General features: G+C 54.5%; 1 protein-coding gene across 2 annotated transcripts in view; it reads left to right on the top strand.

Moving 5' to 3' along the window:
* Positions 1-19,851, top strand: part of SCN4A (sodium voltage-gated channel alpha subunit 4) — a 44,023-nt gene that overhangs the window by 2,373 nt on the left and 21,799 nt on the right. Inside the window, exons 2-12 of one of the 2 annotated variants that reach the window (XM_075523017.1) lie at positions 7,939-8,237; positions 8,553-8,671; positions 9,650-9,739; positions 10,431-10,559; positions 10,695-10,786; positions 12,476-12,772; positions 14,574-14,637; positions 15,038-15,179; positions 15,999-16,211; positions 19,197-19,352; positions 19,605-19,728. In XM_075523017.1, the coding sequence (XP_075379132.1) occupies positions 7,974-8,237; positions 8,553-8,671; positions 9,650-9,739; positions 10,431-10,559; positions 10,695-10,786; positions 12,476-12,772; positions 14,574-14,637; positions 15,038-15,179; positions 15,999-16,211; positions 19,197-19,352; positions 19,605-19,728 (1,690 nt within the window). In that variant the 5' untranslated portion in view covers positions 7,939-7,973. Of the gene's footprint in view, positions 1-7,938; positions 8,238-8,552; positions 8,672-9,649; positions 9,740-10,430; positions 10,560-10,694; positions 10,787-12,475; positions 12,773-14,573; positions 14,638-15,037; positions 15,180-15,998; positions 16,212-19,196; positions 19,353-19,604; positions 19,729-19,851 lie in introns of those variants that run through there. The other variant, XM_075523016.1, reaches the window with a different exon arrangement.

Consider the following 19,851-nt stretch of genomic DNA (forward strand, 5'->3'; position numbering starts at 1 on the left):
CCCCACGTTGTCCCCTCGCTGCCTTCACAGCACCGCTCAGATCTTTTCCAAGCCTGACATGAGAGCTGCTGGCAGGGAGGAGCTGGAGCGTTGGATGACACCCGAGTGCAGGCAGTGGGCAGTGGGCGAGCGCAGGGTCCCTGCTTTAACCCTTCCCCGCCTGCCCGAGCCTCCACCGCAGCCAAACCCCCCCCAAAATAAACCCAAGCAGTGATCCGCCCGATGTCCCCTTCCAGCGATCCCCTCCCGGGGGTCAGTAGGGACAGAAAGGCAGCGGGGACGGGGTGGTTCCCCCCGCTGCATCCCCCGGCTCCTGGCAGGAGGGGGTTAGCGCGTTGCTGCAGGGTGTTGCAACCTCCTATTTCCATCTGTGGCCCAGGAGAGTATCTGAGGACTTCACAGCTTCCAGCCTATGTATGCCACCCCCTCCTTCAAGCACATCAAGGTACCCTTGGTAGGGCTGCGGGCAAACAGGCATTGCAGCGCTGGCGTTCGAGTAAATTCAGGTCAATAACAATCAGTGAATTGTACGAAATTAATTTCCATGCCACTTACGATGCCAGTTGCAGGAGTGGAGGCACCCCTGCAGGGCACATGTTTTTGGGGGGTTAGTGGTTTATGTCCCAGGGGCAGGCTGGTGCCCCCTCAGCATGTCCAGCATTAAGGATTTGGCTCTCCAAAGGAAGCCAGCGATGGCACGGGCTCAGCCGCGTCTTTGCAAGGAGCTGGGGAAGGGAACAGCACCTTGTTTGGCAGATGCAGAGCACCCATCGCGGCTGGGGCCCCGCTGAAGGTGCTGCTGCAATGTGCCGTAAAACACGGGATTGTGCAGCGCATCCTCCTCCTGCTCCATGTAAATCCCCCGAGCACCGGCACAGCCCTCAGCTCGCGGGTGTCCTTGTCCCAAAGTGCATCGCAAGGCAGGGGCTGGGTTGGCTGCTGCCAGGAAAGGTGCTGGAGAGCGTTCGGAGACCTCCCCTTGGTCTGCCCGAGAATGGCAGTGTCCAACGGGCAGAAAGCAGTGGAGCAGCATCATTCCCGCAGCATTGATCTCATTCAGCAAAGACCTCAACTGGTGCTTAAAATCAAGTATACGCTTTTATATTTGGCCCATGCAGCTATACCGGCACTGCTCCTGCTGCTTTAGAGTGACCTTGGCTGGTCTGGACCAACCTGGGGGACCACGATGGCACGCGAAGAACATGAACTTGCTGCAGCAGCATCTCAGTCCCCTCGGTCTGGCTGGGCAAAGGCATCCACCGGCGCTGGGCTTACTCTGGCATTGTTTTCCAAGGGCTTTCAACAGACCATCCCTTTTGCTTGGCATCGGGCAAACTGCAGGCAGCAATTGCAGGCAGGATCCCGGGATGGCAGGTGCTGCTTGGAAGCATCCTGCGTTCCCGCTGCGGCAGTTGGCTTGGGCCACGCGTCAGGAAAAGGAACAAAATACACCGAGAGGAGGGTAAAAAACCACGGTGGTGACAGGAGTCGACCCGGGGGATGTGTCATTAACGGAGCCGCTGGTGCTCGCTGGGCTTGGCAGGGGAGAGGCTGGTGTTTGAGCCACGCAGCCCATGGGATTTCCCAGCCGAGCACTTAAGAAACTCAGCAATTCAAAGGATAATACTGGAAAATGAAGAATTAATTTTTTTCTCGCTTTCTAAGTCTTCTGAGCCCACCGCTATTTGAAAATAGAGTGGGGAAAAGGACTGGGGTGACTCTCTCAATTTTTTTTACTGGTGTTATTTACTTTTCCTGAAAACTTAGCACCAGCTGCCTTTAAAAAAGGGCGGCTTAAAAACACAGCGAGTTTACGGTGGGCTCAGAACCGCCGCGGTGGTGGGGATCCGGCATCCCACAGCAGCGTTGGAGGAGGCATTTGTTTGCAGAAGAAGATTTTGGAGACTCCGCATATCTTTCCAGATAGTCTTGGTAATGTGGTTACAGCAGAGCATTAAGGGACGACAATATATCTGGGGATAGTAAACATCAGACTCCTAAATAGCACATTATCATGTTACAGAAAGGGACATAAACTTGTTTATAAAATGGCTAATTTTGTCTGGCGCAACTGAAGGGTGTTTATCCTAGTAACTGCTAGAAACTCATAGAATCTCGAAAACGCTAACGCAGCTCCAGGCCCTGCTCGGCACGCCATTAAATCACCGATGTGCACGACTTCAAGCCAATCTCTCCCCCCCCGTGCTATTTGTGGGCAGAAAAAAACCATTTCATATTAGATTTTTTCAATTTCCCCACTTTTTTTTTCAAAACTTGGGGAAAATACGGTAGGAAATAAACACCCCCTAGGACTTTTTCAAGCCGTGACGTCCCTAGGGCCATGCCGGAAGGTTTTTTTTTCTACAGCCATCAGACTTGACAACAAAGCACCGCGTCACCCCATGCACTCAAGCATCACCAAAAAAAAAGCACAAATATCCTGAAGCTCAAAGGAAACCCACAGCAGCGAATGGCACGGCCGCCGCAGCGCAGGGCCGACGTCGCCTCCTGCGTCGCAGCCTGCACCCAGTGGGGTTCGGAGCTGTTTGGGGTCCCCCTGCCCTGCCAGGCGCCGTGGCAGGATTTGGCCCTGCTCCTTCTCCTTTCCCCCACGGTCCCACCACTGGGCGTGTGGAGGCGGGAAATGCAGAGGGGATAAGGACTCCGGTATTTAATCATCCCCACAAAGCTCCCTGTCCTCCGCGGACATATAAATGCTGTCCTGACCGCACCGAGTGTCCGTGCCCTTGGGCTGGGTTTGAATCGAGTACGTGTTCTCCTGGCAGCAGATCTCCTAGCCCACGTGGTTTTGTTTTCTAAAAACCTATTTAACGCGTGCAGGGGTGGAGAGGGGACCTGCTATGGGGAGCTTCATGGGACATGCAGCGGGGTTGGGAGAGCGAGACCCATGGCGCAGCCCCGGGCCCCTCCTGAGCGAGCGAGACGGCTGCCACGGGGATCAGCAGCGGAGGATGGATGGTGCTTGCAGCAGCCCTCGGAATGCGCCAGACTGAGAGCCCATCACTGAGCTGTGACTCATCCCCAAACCCTTCGGTCCCAGCTGGTCCTCGTTGCACCATCCTGCCCCACCCTGCGTGTCCTTATGGGGATAAATAAGCGAGGGATGGAGAGGGCTGGGCTGTCCTGCGTGCAATCGGCCTCTAGGTGCCGGTTGGGTTGGAAGTGGTGTGTCCCAGGAGGATTTGGGGTGCAGGTAGCGAGGAGGGGGTGCTGCAGGACTGTGCTTTCTGTGTGCTGTGATGGGTTTGGGTTGTGCGCATAACAGGGTCTGGTTTCCAGAGCTCTTGAGGTGCTGGCTTATCTCCCCTGGCATTAACTTCTCGTAGCTACGAGCATGTGGGCCAGCTCTGGGCTCCCTGGCACCAGCTCTCCTGGTGCTGGCTGCTTGTTGGCTTTGGTGCATAAGCTCCTTGTTTCCACGCTAATCCCCGCTGCAGGGAATCCCCCCTGTGCTGTGCACTGCCATCGCTTGGCTGAGCATCACCTGGCTCTGCTGTTTCTTGGTGAGTGAAGCTGATTTACACTTGCTGATGACAATTCAGGTTGTTTTCTGCCCTGGACTTGTGTTCCTATGAGCCTCTTCTGGGGTCTTTCCAGAGTGTCTCCTGGTAAGAGGATGAATCTTGAGGGCAGGTTTGCAGATGGGTAAGGGCAGCTCCTCAAGATATATTTGATGGTCTTGCTGCAACGCTGCAGATACTCGGGGGTCCCACTGCTGTCTCCTTCCAGGTACCTGTAGTGCTGAGATCTCTCGGGAGCAGCATGTCTTCACCGGAGACAGCCCAGTCATACCTGTCTTTAACCCAGCCCTGAGTATGGTGGGGGAACAAGTGCATCTCTCTGGGCTTACCAGGCTGGGGGACCGGCTTTGTAGATGCTCTCCCAGAGCAATGCCCTGGGAGGGAGGAGCAGAGCCCTGCAGTGTGGGTGATGGGCTGAGCCCAGCACCCGCGTGGGTCAGCAGGAGGGGGGGTGGCACCCAGCCGCCCTGTGTCCTCACAGCCACATGTCTGCACACAGCAGCCAGGAAAGTCCTTCCCCCTCTTCCTCAGCCCGCAGGAGGTTATTTTCTGTGCAGGGATGAAGTGCCGATTCTGGATGGGTGGCTCTCCAAGCAGTCCCAGACAGGGCCCTTCTGTCTGTCCTGATTATACAGAACCTATTACACAGCATCTCTGGTAGCTTCCAAGCCACTCCTGTTATTTTGGAGGCTGATTCATCTGTGTGGCCTCAGAGTAGCAAAAATATCAGAGGAAGCTGAATTTCTATCAAAGTGAAGGCCATTGCACTCCTGAGCTGGGAGCTGCTCCCAGTTGCCTGCTGGTAATTGCTGATGCTGAACTGGGGGTTGAGAAGCTCGTCCATGGCGTGCCAAGGTGCTGGACACGGGCAGTGGGTCCAAAAGCAATGGCTCAAGTGTGTCACAGTAAAAAGGAGTTATCCAGCTCAGCTGGGAGTCCAAAATTTAAGAAGGCAATAAATAGCAGATCAGAGCTTTGTAGAGACATTTTAAGTGACTGATTTCTTAGCAGGAAAGCTGCTGGGGCAAGAGTCTGCCTTCAAGGGACTCTGGGGGGACCCAGGTTGTGGGGAGAGCTGGGGCTGAGCCCCGTGGGACCAGGAGGGAGATCTGTGCCCAGGGCAGCACCTGTTGCTGCGCCCAAAATGCTTTTACCTATCAGAGGCGCAAAGAGTTTGATCTTGGTTATTTATAGCAGCTGCTATAAATGTGCCAGGATGTGCCAGGCCGGGAGCAGAGGGGCTGCTCGCCCCGTCCCAGTGCCTGGGGGTGGCTGGTCCCAGTGCGAGCCACTTCCCTCGGGGTGGTGGGACCTGGCTGTCTATCCCACACACACTGGTGGGGTGGGAACTGGGCTCACGGGGAGACAGGGGTGCTGAGCCGAGCCCCCCGCAGAGCCTGCGTTTGGTTCTTGGCTCCTTCTCTTTTGGGAAGCAGCCATCAACCAGAGATGCTGATGGCTCCAGGGCTGCGGTGTGTGGGAGCTGGACACAGGCTTAAGTCCTGATCCTCTTCCCTGGGGTCATCCCCGCTATCTCTGGATGGCCGCAAAGGGGTCAGAGCAGGACCAGATGCTGCAAAAGCCCCCAAAAAGCCACAAAGCCTTTCCGTGCCCAGGGGAACGTCCCCTTTGAAGACCCCCTGCTTAGCCTTGGGCAGTGCTGCCAACCCCCAGCATCTCCCCCTGTGCCGCAAGCCCCGCGCCTGGTGCTGCGGGGGGCTGCTCCCCCGGCAGCCGGATCGGCGTGGCACGGCACAACGGCCTCAGCCCAGGGAGAGGAAGAGGAGGCAGGGGCCGCGAGCAAAGCTGGTGCTGCTTGCTCGAGCTTCCCTCCTGCGCTCGCTCCTGCTGGGGGAGGAATGAGCAGAGTCATGGGGCTGCAGAAACCTGACTCCGGCGGTGATCGCTGGTGGCAGCTGGAGGCACAGCCACCTCCGCTGGGACTGCAGGCTGGGCGCAGGGAGCGGGGACGGGGCATTGCTGGGGGTTTGGAGGGGCAGCACCCAGCGGGAGGCTCCAGGGAAGATGTGGGCCATGCAGCACCCCGTGCACCGAAGCCTTGGAGAGCGGTGTGCTGCTGGAGGGGCTGGAGCCCTACAGAGCGCTGGCATGGCCCGTAACGCAGGCTTGCCCTTACAGCTTTGCAAAACCTTATTTCCAGGGAAATTGGGGCTGCCTAGACCAACGAGCTGTGAGTCCTCGGCGTTCCCAGGAGATGGGGTGGGTTGGTCCCCCCATGGGTGCTGTGGGTCCTGCTTGAGTGTGCATCAGTGCATCCCCGGTGGGACCCGGGGTGACAGAGCCAAACACAGCCCTGTGCTTTTGGCTTGAGCTTTGAGGCCACCGGTATCAAAGGAATGCAAAGGGCAAGTTTCCAGAGCTGCTCAAGTAGAGCATGAAATGGCTGTAAATCCAGGATAACTCTGGATGAGAAGAAGCGATGGTAGTACCCTGCTGACCCGCTGCCGTGGGCACTGTTCCCTCACAGAGAGGTATGGTGGCAAAAATTCCCTTTGTGTTTGCTTTGATGAGGTCCCACCTTTGGGGTCCAGCAGGCCTGGGGTGAGATGGGGCTGTGCCCCTCTGGGGTGGCTGCTCCAGGCGCTCCGTTTTGCAGCAGTGTGGGCCATAAGCTGGGTTGTAGGCAGTGCTGGACTCCACTTTGCAGTGATGTGACTCGGTTTATCCTATTAGATAACCCCGTTCAGCAAGGACAAAACTCTCCCTCTTCTAAAACAGGTTTAAATACAAAAATTGGTGCTCTTGCCGCTTGATTTTTTTTTCTTTTTAAAGGTTGCCCTGCTCCAAAACGCAGCAAGCTGCTGCCATCCCTCTAACAGCGGCATTTTGAACGTGCATCAAAGCCCTGGTGCTGGAGCCACGAAGGGGCTGTTCAAACACAGTGATGAAGGTGGTCTCTGCCCAAGAGATGCTGCAGCCAGGGGCCAGTCCCTGCTTCATCCCTGGGGCTGGATGCGATGGGGGGTGAGCAGTAATACCCCCACAACACTGTGCTACTGTGGGGATCGCCTGCCCTTGGCAGAAGAAAATCCATTCTGCACACCGAGATTCAGTTCAGTAGCAATAGAGTGGTTCCTAAAATGCAGTTATCCTGCGCTGCTTGAAATCAATACCTCCCTTTGCCATTGTTTTTATCACTTGGTTGTATAATCACCGTAGGAACGTGTCGATGCCATTACGCACCCAGAGTCTCTCTTTCCATCAGGGCTATAAATGTCCAGTTCCCCTTAATTACAAAGGGCTGAAGGTTTCCAGCTCTCAGCATGGCAGGGCTGGGGCTGTAAGGAGCATTGATCCTTAAGCTTTTTGGGGGGGCAGGTGCTCAATGGCATCGTGTAAAGTTTTGGTGCATGGAGGAGTTGCCACTCGCCAGTGGGATGCTCATTTTGGGGAGGGTGAGGCACAGAGGTGCATCTATCCCAGTAACCCTGCAAAGCAGGATCAAGTGTTATGGTATATTGGGCTCATCTCTGAGATAAGCTGGTGTTTATGGGTCGAACGTATACCGAGGCAAAGCTGAGGCAAGGTGACTCCAAGCAAGAACCTTTCTCGTGTCTAGGAAGCCTTTGCCAGGCGTTTTGGCCTCGCTCAGGGCACGGCAGCCTGTTCCTCTGCGCGCAACCACCCGTCTCCTCCCCATTTTGCTCTCTCCAACCCTTTTTGTTGTTCTGCTGCTCAGTGGAGCCACCCTTATCTCTCCCAAATGGCCCATCCTATTCCTGTCTGGGGAGTCATCCTGATCTCTGTAACATTAGAAAGTGCCATTATTGCCTTGCTTTTTGGCTCAAGATAAGATTTTAACCCCTTCCTCTTGGGAGCAGAGCCATCTGGCACTGCAGGTTACTCGTGTTTCCTACGGACGGGTGCTGTGAAATGGCCGCTGACTCTGCAGGACTGAGCTCCTCTGGCTGAGGAACCTCTTGCTTTGAGCACCACGCGTTGCTTAGAGGAAAGCTGCCGAAGCCTTGCAGCGTATTGCAAAGGGGATACAGCTGGAGCGGTGCCACTGATGCTGAAGGTGTTTCATTTTGTTTTGTTTTGTTGAACAGCCCTGTCTAGGCTGTGAAATTGCGTGTCTGACAGCAGCCAGCTGGTGCCAGGGACACCAACTGCTCAGCCCGTGTTGTGCTCACCCTCATGGTGCTTTTAGATCAGAGGCTGAACGGGGGTCTGGGAGGAGAAGGAGCACGCAGGGTGCTCTGTCTGCAAGCAATCCATGCGTAATAATCTCTCTTGCAAGTTCAGTATTTCTGCAATAAACCCATTTGCAAAAACCCACCGAGATCCCACCATCACCTGGCGTCAAGGGCTGAGCAAAAATGCCCCAAAACGGCACCAGCCGGCGTTGCCTTCTCAGTCCCGCTCTCCCCAGCAGGCTGGGCGCAGGCGTCCTGGGAGCAGAATGAGAGGATGGCTGGCCTGCCGCACATCCCGGGCCCTGAGAACCTCCGCCCCTTCACCCCCGCCTCGCTGGCTGCCATCGAGCAGCGCATCGCCGAGGCAGAGGCGCTCAAGGTAAAGCGGCAGCAAGTGGAGCTGCCCGAGGAAGAGGAGATCAAGCCCAGCAGCGACCTAGAAGCTGGCAAGAACCTGCCCCTCATCTATGGTGACCCACCGCTGGAGCTCATCGGGACCCCCCTGGAGGACCTGGACCCTTTCTACAAGGATAAGAAGGTGAGGGCAGAGCTTAGGCCACGGGTAGACTTGGCGTTAGATGTAAGTCCCAAGAAAAAGACCAAAGCACGGACCTCCTCCTCTTTCCACCGTGCCCCAGGGTCTCAGCTGAGCCCATCGTGGTGATCCACAGCCCCAGACTGCTGTGGTTGCTTCTCCTCCAAAGCAGAGCATCTGTTCCTCGGCAAAGTCCTGAGCTTTTGGAGATCCAAAGCACACATAGAGGTCTCGCCTCTAATGGCAGCACTTGATCCATGGGTGTTTCAGGGGTGTGCAGAAGGGCTAACCCATCTCTCTCCTCTCTTTTCTCCACAGACATTCATAGTCCTCAACAAAGGGAAGTCCATCTTCCGCTTCTCGGCGACCCCTGCCCTCTACCTGCTGGGGCCCTTCCACCCCATCCGCAGAGGAGCCATCAAAGTGCTTATCCATTCATATCCTTGCCCTCCGTGATGCTGCTCCATTGCCAGGTCAAACCCTGATGCTCAGAGTGCAAGCAGCCCTGGGAGAGGGCTGAGAGAAGTGTTGCGTGATGGTGTGGTGAGCAAATCTCCTGGGCTGGCCACCATCATGGCCAGGACCCACTGCCCAGCCATCTCAGTGCTTTGCCCTTCCCAAGGAGTGGGTGCTTGAAGGCCTTGGGCACCTTGGTGGCACCCAGAGCTCAGTCTTGGTTGGAGGAGGGAGGAATCAGTTTGGTTGGAGAAGGGAAGAAACCTGAGTGGTGGAGCTTCCTAGGAAGAGGTTCAAGGTCTCTAAGGTCTGGAGAGACTTGGAAAGAAAGGAAAATGTTTACACATCAGGGGATCCTGTCCCATCTGGGAAGCGGGTGAATTGGGGAGCTCAAAGGATGCTTTGCGAGAGGGAAGGCAGAGGAACCAGGACATTGGGGTACAGGGAAGGAGGCAACTTGGGCAGTGCTGGGGCTTTTGGTGTGAGACAAGCAGAGATGGAAAGACAGGAAAGGACCCCAAGAGCAAGAGGGGCACTAGGATGGGTGGGAAGTAATCCCAGCAGAGCTCTGGTGGCAGCAGGGGTTGGTGGCCAGGGGATAGGGGGAAAAAGAGGGGATGCTTGTGGCAGAGGGATCAGACAAGTGGGGAAAGCTGTATCCTGGGGTGATGGAGAGGAAGGAGCACAGGGGACAAGAAGGGAGGCAGAACCAGCACCATGGAGATGGGGAGGGGAACAGAAAGGGAGGGCAGGGGCCAGGACCGTGCATGGGAACAGGGGGACTAAGGGGAAAGTGTGAGCACAGGACTGAGCCAGGAGAGAGCTGCGGGAGGAGCAGGTGAGGGCATGGGACCAAGGTGGGAGCCAGGACAAGAGGAGTAGGGGTGCTTGGCTTCATAACCGTGTGAAGGGGGGAATTCAGGCAACAGCCACAGCATTTCTCCTTGACCAGGTTTTAAATTATTCAGCATGTTCATCATGATCACGATTTTAACTAACTGCGTGTTTATGACGCTGAGCAACCCCCCAGCATGGTCCAAGAACGTGGAGTAAGTCCCTGCCTCCCATGACCTCCCCCAGCCATAGGGGCCATCCTCAGGAGGGACAGGACCAAGGCTGAGAGAGGGATGTTGGGATCCAGGCACCCTTCAGAGGAGCAGAGGTGTCTTTGGGAGGTGCTGGTGGCCCTCTTGATCTCAGAAGGGATGTCCGCGCTCTGCATTAGGCATTGCAAAGAGTGGGAGTGTTTCAGAGCTGCCCAAAATCTGGTGGGGTCCCTGTGACAGGAGACCATTGCAGAGCAGGTTGGGTCAGGTCGGGTCAGCAGTGGGATAACAATAGTCTGGAGAGGCTGAGCAGATCCACCAGTCCAAGGAGCATGGACAACCAGCCCCAGGTGAGAAGGGGAAAATCCAGCATTTTCTGCAGTGGTTCTGCACAATCAGGTCTCAGCAGGGTTTCACAGAGAGCGTAGCGGTGGTGGGACATCAGCAGGGATCAGAGGTGTTGCAGAATAGTCACCCAAGGGATTGGTACCTCAAGATATCCCAACTTGCCTTACGAGGTAAGGTAAAATCCTCCCCCCATGCCGAAGCACCCCAAGAACCCAGCAGCCCATGACCGTGAGCCCCCAAACTCAGCTCCCCAAGATGGTCCCACTGGAAGAGGTGGACAAAACCTCATCCTGAGCTGGCCCTTGGACCCTGGTGAGCATCCCCTGAGTCACCGTTCCTGTCTCAGATACACCTTCACTGGGATATACACCTTCGAGTCCCTCATCAAGATACTGTCGAGAGGCTTCTGCATCGACAACTTCACATTCCTGCGTGACCCGTGGAATTGGCTGGACTTCATGGTCATCTCCATGGCGTGAGTTTGGTGGGGTGGGGGAGGACAGCGGGTCTGGACACTGCAACCAGGGGGGACCCTGGGGAGGAGGGCTGAGAAACAGGGGGGTGGGTGCCTGGCAGATCCCTTGAAGTCCTTTCCTCTCCTGTCCCGCAGCTACATTACCGAGTTCGTGGACCTGGGGAACATCTCTGCTCTCAGGACCTTCCGCGTCCTCCGCGCCTTGAAAACCATCACCGTGATACCAGGTGGGACTTAAAGAAGGGGTCTTCTCTCCGTATCTTCCCCTTCCTTGAGCTCAGGTTTTCCCACAGTTCACAGCAATTCCTTGTTCTTTTGACAGCTCTAAGAGAAAACAGAAGAAATAAGGTATTTGATACTTATAAATAATTTTCCACATAATTCAGCTTTCGGGTCAGGTCACTCAGTTGTTTGGCCAGGGAAAGCACCTGACAAGATGGATGTGGTGTTTTTAGGGCTCCTTGGAGATGCCTTAAGTGGGCTTGTGCTCACGTTGTGCTTATGGGCCCAATTAACCGATACGCTTTGCTTGGTCCTTGGAGCCGTAAACGCAGTTTTGTCCCCAGCCTGCTCTGGTTCTAGGGTTGAGATATTTAATGTGTATTAGTGCAAAAGCCACATGGCGAGTTTTAACATCACCCCACACATCCAGCCTGCAGTGCGAGGAGCACGTTATCAAATACCTCTGATGGCTGTTTCCCAAATCTGATGCCATTTCAATACCCTGCTTTGGTACCACCTAGTGCAAGCTCACAGAAATGATAGCTCAGACCCCTTGAAGAAGCGTCAGATTGAACTGCAAATGATAATTTCTCGGGGTGAATAAATTCTTGTGTCCCTGCAGTTTCCAGATCTTTAGGGTTCGTATTTGAATGGGTTTTGCCTCCATAAAACAGGCTAAAAATGGCATTTAGCAAAAAGTAAGCTGCTGCTTCTTTCTGGAATGACATCCCCCCAAGAGGCTCTGCAGAAATAGCAGTTGCAAAAATAAACTGGTTTAGAAAGGCTGTCCTCAGCAGTTTCCCAACATAGACAAGCCCTTGGAGAACAGGGTTTTACCTAAATAGTTTGGGGAGGGGGGGAACTGGCATGATGACAGGGTTAAAAATCATGCATCTTTGGAGAATTGCCTCCATGTGAGAAAGCTCTGTGTTCAGAGCTGTTTTTAAGATCAACATCAGGATGTCCCAGCATCACCCATCATCCCTGTAGACCTCGGGTGACAGGAACAACATCCTCCATGTCAAAAGCCCACCGAGGATCTGTGGGCAAGCCTCCTCTGTGGAGAACACAGCGATGCTGGGGGGAGAGATGAGTTAATCCTGATGTTTAATGCAGATGTCGCTTCGTCACCTTCACTCGGACACGTTGGGGTTTCTCCAGCTTGAAGAGATCAGGCTGCGGGGACCGGCTGGGCTCTGGGACAGCAGCACCTGGGGGTGTTGGACCACAGAGGCTTTTCTGGAGCTGAGAGCAGTGCTCAGCATCTTCCAGCTGGGCTGGCAAATAGCTTTTCCATGTGCCACAGCGAAGTGGTCTACGCTAGTGGTTTGGGCCAAAAAAGGCCAGATTGTAGCATTGGGGGAAAACATAAAGCCAAAAGGAATTGATGGCTGCCAGGCTGGGGTGGGCTTTGGCTTGTGATACCCAGGTTAAGGTTGCCACGGGGAGGCTTGTCTGGCACTGGTCCAAGGGTGACAGTTTTGGGGGAAGGGTTTATGCTGCCCAGCAATGTGTGAAGACAGAGGGGCAGCTCGGATGCAACATGGGGCACAGAGCTGGGGGTCTGAACGCATGGGGTGAACTTGGTGATACCACATGTCCCCCCCAGATCCAGCACCTTTTGGGAACGCCATAGCACATTCTCCACAATTAGCAAACGAGCGATTAGCTCAGTAGTGACGCCTCCCCCCTAGGGCTGAAGACGATCGTTGGGGCTCTGATCCAGTCGGTGAAGAAGCTCTCGGACGTCATGATCCTCACCGTCTTCTGCCTGAGTGTGTTCGCCCTAGTTGGTCTCCAGCTCTTCATGGGGAACCTCCGGCAGAAGTGCGTGCGGTGGCCCCCCCTCAACGACACCCTGCTGGGGGACTTGGAGCTAGACAATGACACATTGGCCAACACAACGCTCTACGGCAACTTCACTGATGGCATCGCCAGCAACTTCACCAGCAACAGCACCTTTGATTTCGAGGCCTACATCAACGATGAAGGTAAATGCTCGTGCATCCCTTTCTCCGTTGACCCATCACCCTGGTTTGCTCCTCAGTTTCCTTGCTCTTCCTCCATGTCAGACCAAGATGGTTTGCTCGCATGGATCTTCCTGCCAAGGTGCTTTGCAGGGAGATGCAGCCAGTGGGTGAAACAGGGGTTGTGCATACTCATAGGATGGACAGATGGGATCAAATCCTCCTTGCCAGGGAAAATGCAGTCCACCTGGGCGAGCTAAACTCCTCCAGAAAGGTTTCACCGTGGGAAGGCCTGGACAAACCAGTGTCTCCATCTCTTCTACTTGCTAGTGAGGGCACAATCTCCCCATCGGGGTGGGCACTGGTGAACAGCTGCTCCATCTGGCTGGTCACAGCAGGGAGACCAAACCCTCCAGGAGCAGATGGGACTTTGGGTGGAAAACCAGAAGGAAGGATGCAGGAATTACATTTCTCACCCACTTTCACTGCTGCATCATAGCTGGGTCCTTCTCCAAGTACCACTGCATCCAGTGAGCATTGCAGGCCAAGCATGCAACACCGCAACAGCCAACAGGAGGGGAAGGAGGGAGAGGTGGGATCAAGCACAGGTCCTTGGACAGGTCTCCAAGTTTGCTACTTTCCTACAACTTCTTTGAAACAAGTTTGGCCCAAAAAAGTGCAGTGGGTTGTTTGTTTGGTTTTTGGTTTGGGGTTTTTAAACTCCATGAAAATGTAAAAATCTCAGAAAATCTGCCTGGCGGAGCTGCACGGTGGCAGGATGCTCCACAGGGATGTTTCACGTCTCATTTAGGGCACTCGGCAGAGCTCAGCAGAAGGTCGGGTTACGTCTCGGCTGAGTTGCTTTGCCCGACTGTACAAGTAGCTCTGGCATTAATTACAGGAAAGCTTCTTGGTAGGGGTGCAAATTCAATATATCGGATCTAATGAGCGCAGTGCAAATAGCAACAGCACCCTGCGGCCATGCGTTCAGGTTAACAGCTATTGGGGCCGGGCCAAAAACATATCGCCTGGAGTTCCACAAGCGGGATATCTCCTCGATGAGCCCACGTACGTTAAATAAAAGCCTGGTGGCAAGAAGCCAGGCAGAGCTGGGGATGCTTTGAGGAAGCTCCAGAAATCCCTGTGTGGCTCCTGGAAGGGCTGCGCTAGGTGATGCCCGGGATGGGGTCCCCTCTGCCGTGTCCTGGGGTGGGTGTCTCCAGGTGCTCACCTATGTGTCCCTGGGGGTAGGTGACCTGTGGTGGCACTGCTTGGCAGCTCCTGCGGCTCTGGGTCTGTGCTCAGGCTCTAAGGAGGAGCTTTAAGGACCCCTGGTCTGTGAGCAGGGTGGATTTCCCCACCAGGTAGGGGCTGGTTGGGATGGGAGCAGCAGGAGGAAGGCGATAGCCAGTAGCAGACAGTTTCCCCAGGCTTTTTTGGGACCCCTGCAGTTCCCCGTGCTCAGTGCTCCCTGGGAATGCCCTGCTATTTTGTACGTTTTCCCAGCAAAACAGACCAGCCCTGGTGCTTTGACCACGTGTTAACCCACCTTCCCAGGAGGCCTGACCCTGGCCAACCTGGCTGTTTCCAGAGCTCTTTATGGGCTTGGGAGCCATCTAGTTGGGTCGGTGAACAACGCCATGAGCTCTCTGAGCTAGTGCCAAGTAGTTCAATGCAAACAGCAAAGTCAGCAGAGAGCAGATAACCCAGTGCCCAACGCTGGGGTTCAGGGAATTTCCCTGACAGCGAGGAGCTGCCAAGAATTTGAAAATCAATGCTTGTATTTATTTTTTCTTATGTCTTGCTCTTTCCCCCAACTGCAAAGCCAATTTCTACTTTCTGGAGGGAGCGCTTGACGCCCTGCTCTGCGGAAACAGCAGCGATGCTGGGTGAGTGCAGCTGACGCTGGCAGCTGAGGTCCCCTCTGGCTCCCCGGGAGGGGACAAGGGGACATTCCCACTGATGCTTGGGATGGGACACAATCGGGGCTGGGAACGTGGCTCTGCAGGTGAATGGTCTGGGAAACCTGACCGAATCGGCTTGGAGGGGGGTACCAGTCCGGGCATCCCGACTGTATCAGCTTTGGGGAAGGTGGTATCAGTCCGGGCATCCCGACTGTGTCAGCTTTGGGGAAGGTGGTATCAGTCCGGGCATCCCGACTGTATCGGCATGAGGGGTGGGTGTCTGCTGAAGCATCTCAGCACCTCCAGGGATGGAGCGCTTGGCTGCGGGTGCAGGAGGGGCAGCGCCCTGGGCTCACACCAGCTGCCCCCACGGCTCCTTTGGTAGGAAGTGCCCTGAAGGGTACCAGTGCATGAAGGCGGGGAGGAACCCAAACTACGGCTACACCAGCTATGACACCTTCAGCTGGGCTTTCCTGGCCCTTTTCCGCCTCATGACGCAGGACTTCTGGGAGAACCTCTTCCAGCTGGTAGGCACCAAATTTTTATCCTTGTGCAAATGTTCCTCTCGTTTCGATGCTGCCCCTGGTCTAGGACAGGTAAAAAGTTACTTGACTGGAAACTTGTGGGACCTTGTCCTGTGGTTTACGGATCTAACCAGGATCAGCAGAGATGGGGCATGGTCCCATCCAGTTCCCCAACCCGAGCGGTGCAATGTATTTTCCAGGGCAAAGTCCAGGTGTGCTTCAGCAGTGCTGTCAGCTGTATCATGGAAATCAGGGATTTATAAGAGTAGTACATCTCTGGCCTGAGCTCAGGGAGAGGGTGAGGGCGAAAAGCTAGGTCACTTGTCCTCTGCATTGAGTCATCTTCTAGGGAGAAGTTGCAGACACCATAAAATCCCAGCTGACCCGGGGTCCAGAGACTGTTTAGATAAAAGCAAGCCTATGTCTAAAGGTTACACTCGTCCTCTGGAAATGATTATGCCCAGATCCAGAGTTAGAAAAGGGACCACTCTTGGCCCAAGGGTGAGACCTGAGAAGCTGGGGACTGAGAGACATCAGAGACATATTGGTCCTGTCTCCCTACAGCCCTTGGGCTACCAGATAGCACAGAGCAGCGTGGCTGGGTTTGCCGCAACTTCTGGCTGTTTCACACAAGTCCTACCCCAGTGCATGGACTGCAAGAAGGTCAGCTGGGCAATGAGCAGCCCTCGGGAAGATGGGAGCAAAATATTGTACTCCTGCCACAAATGGGAGGGTGCCCTGGTGCAAGACCTTCCGTGGGAAGCATCACCAAACCGATATTGTGCGAGGTGGTGTGACAGCCCGTGCCTCCTCTTTCCACAGACACTGCGTGCAGCAGGGAAAACGTACATGATCTTCTTCGTGGTGGTTATATTTCTTGGTTCCTTCTACCTCATCAACCTCATCCTCGCAGTGGTGGCCATGGCTTACGCAGAACAAAATGACGCCACGATGCTGGAGGAACAGCAGAAGGAAGAGGAATTTCAGCAGCTCATGGAGCAGCTGAAGAAGCATCAGGAGGAGCAAGAGAAGATGGTTGGTGGAATGTGTGGAGGCCAAAATGAGGGACCTTAGGAACAGGGGGAGAAAAGGGGAGGTAGCGACAAGCGTGGTGGTACCTCTATTTATGTAAAATCCAAGAGTAAGCCCCATTTGGTCCATAGTAAGCAAAGATAATAATTGTGGAACTATTTTGGGGGTCACGGCTGAATCAAAAAGTTGAGATACTATCCTGGGTGGGGAAAAAAAAAAAAGGCTGAAAATATTTAATTTCTACATCCTAAATCCAGCACAGGGAGCACGGGGAGGCAGCAGAGAGGTGCAGCACAGCGGTGCGGTATTGCTTGAAAGGAGGAGGTGAGAAACGAGGCATAAAAGGCACCAGAACTAACAATATCTCTTCCTGCAGCACATCAAGAGCAGGAAACCTGGCAGAGAGCCTGCACGGGCAGATAACGATCAGGGTACAGAAGCAGCACTCAAGGAAGATAGGGCAGTTGCAGCAAAGCTAAATGCGCTAGCAAACCAGTTGCTTTTGGCCAAGACTGGAAACAGAAGAGAGGGCTCGAGAGACCCTGCGCTCACCTGGGGAAGCCCTGGTGTCCTTGCAGGAGCCGAGGCACAGCTCTCGGGGCCTGGCCTCACTGCTGTCCCCCAGCACGCGGGCAGATATGCATGCCTGATGCTGCAGAGAGTTTGCAGTCACGAGAGCTGGTGTCAAAACGGGTGGTCTCTGAAGCTGCCTGATTTCCACCCGTTTCATAGAATCATAGAAGACCCTCAGCACGTTTGCAGATGACACCAAGCTGAGTGGTGCGGCTGACGTGCCAGAAGGATGGGATGCCATCCAGAGGGACCTGGACAGGCTGGAAGAGCGGGGCCATGTGAACCTCATGAGGTTCAACAAGGCCAAGTGCAGGGTCCTACACCTGGGTTGGGGCAATCCTTGGTTTCAATACAGGCTGGGGGATGATGTGATCAAGAGCAGCCCTGCAGAGAAGGACTTGGGGGTACCGGTGGACGAAAAGCTGGACATGAGCCGGCAATGTGCGCTCGCAGCCCAGAAGGCCAACCGTATCCTGGGCTGCATCCAAAGCAGCGTGGCCAGCAGTCGAGGGAGGGGATTCTGCCCCTCTGCTGTGCTCTGGTGAGACCCCCCTGGAGCACTGCGTCCAGCTCTGGGGTCCTCAGCACAAGAAGGACATGGAGCTGTTGGAGCGGGTCCAGAGGAGGCCACGAAAATGATCCGAGGGCTGGAGCACCTCCCTTATGAAGAAAGGCTGAGAGAGCTGGGGTTGTTCAGCCTGGAGAAGAGAAGGCTGCGGGGAGACCTTATTGTGGCCTTCCAGTACTTAAAGGGGGCCTATAGGAAAGATGGGGACAGACTTTTTAGCAAGGCCTGTTGTGACAGGACAAGGAGCAATGGTTTTAAACTAAGGGAGGGCAGATTTAGACTGGATTTGAGAAAAATTTTTTACAATGAGGGTGGTGAAGCACTGGCCCAGGTTGCCCAGAGAGGTGGTGGATGCCCCATCCCTGGAAACATTCAAGTTCAGGCTGGACGGGGCTCGGAGCAACCTGATCTAGTTGAAGATGTCCCTGCTCTTGCAGGGGGGTTGGACTGGATGACCTGTAAAGGTCCCTTCCAACCCAAACTATTCTATGATTCTATGAATACCAGGTTGGAAGAGACCTCAAGGATCATCTGGTCCAACCTTTCTTGGCAAAAGCACGGCCTAGACAAGAGACACTTGCCCCATGGCAGTCCTGGGTTGTTACCTTAGGGACTTGGGAGTCTCTTTTCAGCACAACATGCCTATAAAAACATTGGCAAAAGCTTTTGTGATGTCTGATACTGCAGCCCAGCCATTTTCCATCTCTAATCATCCTTTTGGTCTATGTCAGCAATGTCCGCAGGGGACATCCCTGCAAAATTAACTGTTAGTCTGGGCAAAAGACCAGCTTCCTTGCATGTAGACAGAGACACAAAACAGTGTTTTCCTCTCTCTAGAGCCTCTATCTCTCATTGCTTATCTGTGCTGAGCCACAACATCCTCTGAGGAAGTGGCTTGCTCTTATCTGGCTGCTGCTGTTTGCAGGATGGGTCTAAGCAAGCCCTGCCCGAGGGACGGGGACTCCAGGGCTGGGCGTAAAGCTGGTGCTGTGGCCAGTTCCCTGAGCAAATTAACGAGTGAGCTGCCCAAAGGCATAAATAAGGGATGATACTCCTATATTGTCACCTAGAAAAATGCAGAAGACTGAATAAGGCTGAGAGTGAGGGCAAAGCGCCTACAAGAAATGGGCACTCGGATCCATTTAATATCCAGCGACCGAGTGTGGAAACCGTGTTGCATCTCAGCGCTGTGCAGCGGGAACAGAGAGGTTCCCACTCCGCTGTGGCATCCTTAGTGCTACCAGAGGGTGTAGTAAACTTCAAATATTAACACCACTGTTGGAAACAAAACAAAAAAAAGAAACCCATTGCATATGCGAATGAAAAGCTAATAAAACAACATTTGGAAAAGAATTTTAAATTTTGACCCAAACATTCACAAATTCACTGCAAGTCCAAAAATTTTGGACATCGCATTTCAGCAAAAGCCTTGAAGATTTTGCTTCCTTCCCATTTGGGATGAAAGCCTGTTTCAAGGATAGAAGTTTCCTGCAAGACAGAAATCAGAAGGTTTGCGTGGTTTTGCCCTTATGAATTATTCAGCCTGACCAGATTTGAACAGATCTAATACTGCTGTGCAGCGCTTAGTACAGCGGGATGTCCAAGTGAAAAGGAAAGGCTTGCAACTTCTGTTTAGCTTCTGCAAATTGTTATCCCTCATTGTTGCTCGTGAGGATCTGAGTTTGCTGCCCAGGTCCTGCAGCAGCAGACTTTGGAGTCACAAAGTCCTGCCCAGGACGGTCCTGGGGCTCAATTCTCTCCTCTCTGCAGCCTGGTGCCCTGCAGCGATTGCAGGAAGCTCCCGATGGCTGTGGACAGGCGAGTGATGGGGATGTGGGTTGCTGCAGTTGCAGGACCGGCGGTCCAGCAGCGGTTCCCTGCCCAGCAGCGCGGCCAAGAAGGAGCGCGACTCGGACCTGAACAGCGACCAGGACAAGGCAAAGGACTGCAACGGGCAAGTGGTTCCCAAGGTCGTGCTGGAGCGGTCCGCTACAGTGATTGGTGTACGTGCTCGGCTCTGTCTCTGCCGTCCCTTGAGGGTGCTCACCCCAATAAACCCCAGTGGAGGGACAGGCTTGTGCCCAGCTCGTTGTGGGTTGGGTCCTACGGGCCTTTCTGCAGCCCACCTATAGTTCCCGTGTTGCACCCCCAGGTCTCTCCAGACCATGCCCCTTCTTTTGCCTGCCCTATCTTTAAGTGCGTTAAATAGCCTGCAGTGCTCTGCATTCATCCCCTGCGGCCTCCTCTCCTTCTAGTTCAACCCAACCAATGAGCCGGAGAAATCAGACCACAACCACCTCGCTGTGGGCAACCAAGATGGGCCAGGCCTCGAGAAGAGAGTGGGGAGTGCCATCAGTGTCATCTCCAACGCTGTGGAAGGTATGTCCTTCCCCAGCCTGGGTGAGGGTTGCGTGTGCCAGCTGGCTTTGCCCAACTGTTGTGCTTTGGTGGGCCCGGGGTGCTGGGCACACATCAGTGACAGCAGCTGTCCCAAATCTCCAG

The sequence above is a fragment of the Mycteria americana genome, chromosome 22 (genome assembly GCF_035582795.1).
Source record: "Mycteria americana isolate JAX WOST 10 ecotype Jacksonville Zoo and Gardens chromosome 22, USCA_MyAme_1.0, whole genome shotgun sequence".
In the NCBI taxonomy this organism is placed as follows: Eukaryota; Metazoa; Chordata; class Aves; order Ciconiiformes; family Ciconiidae; genus Mycteria; species Mycteria americana.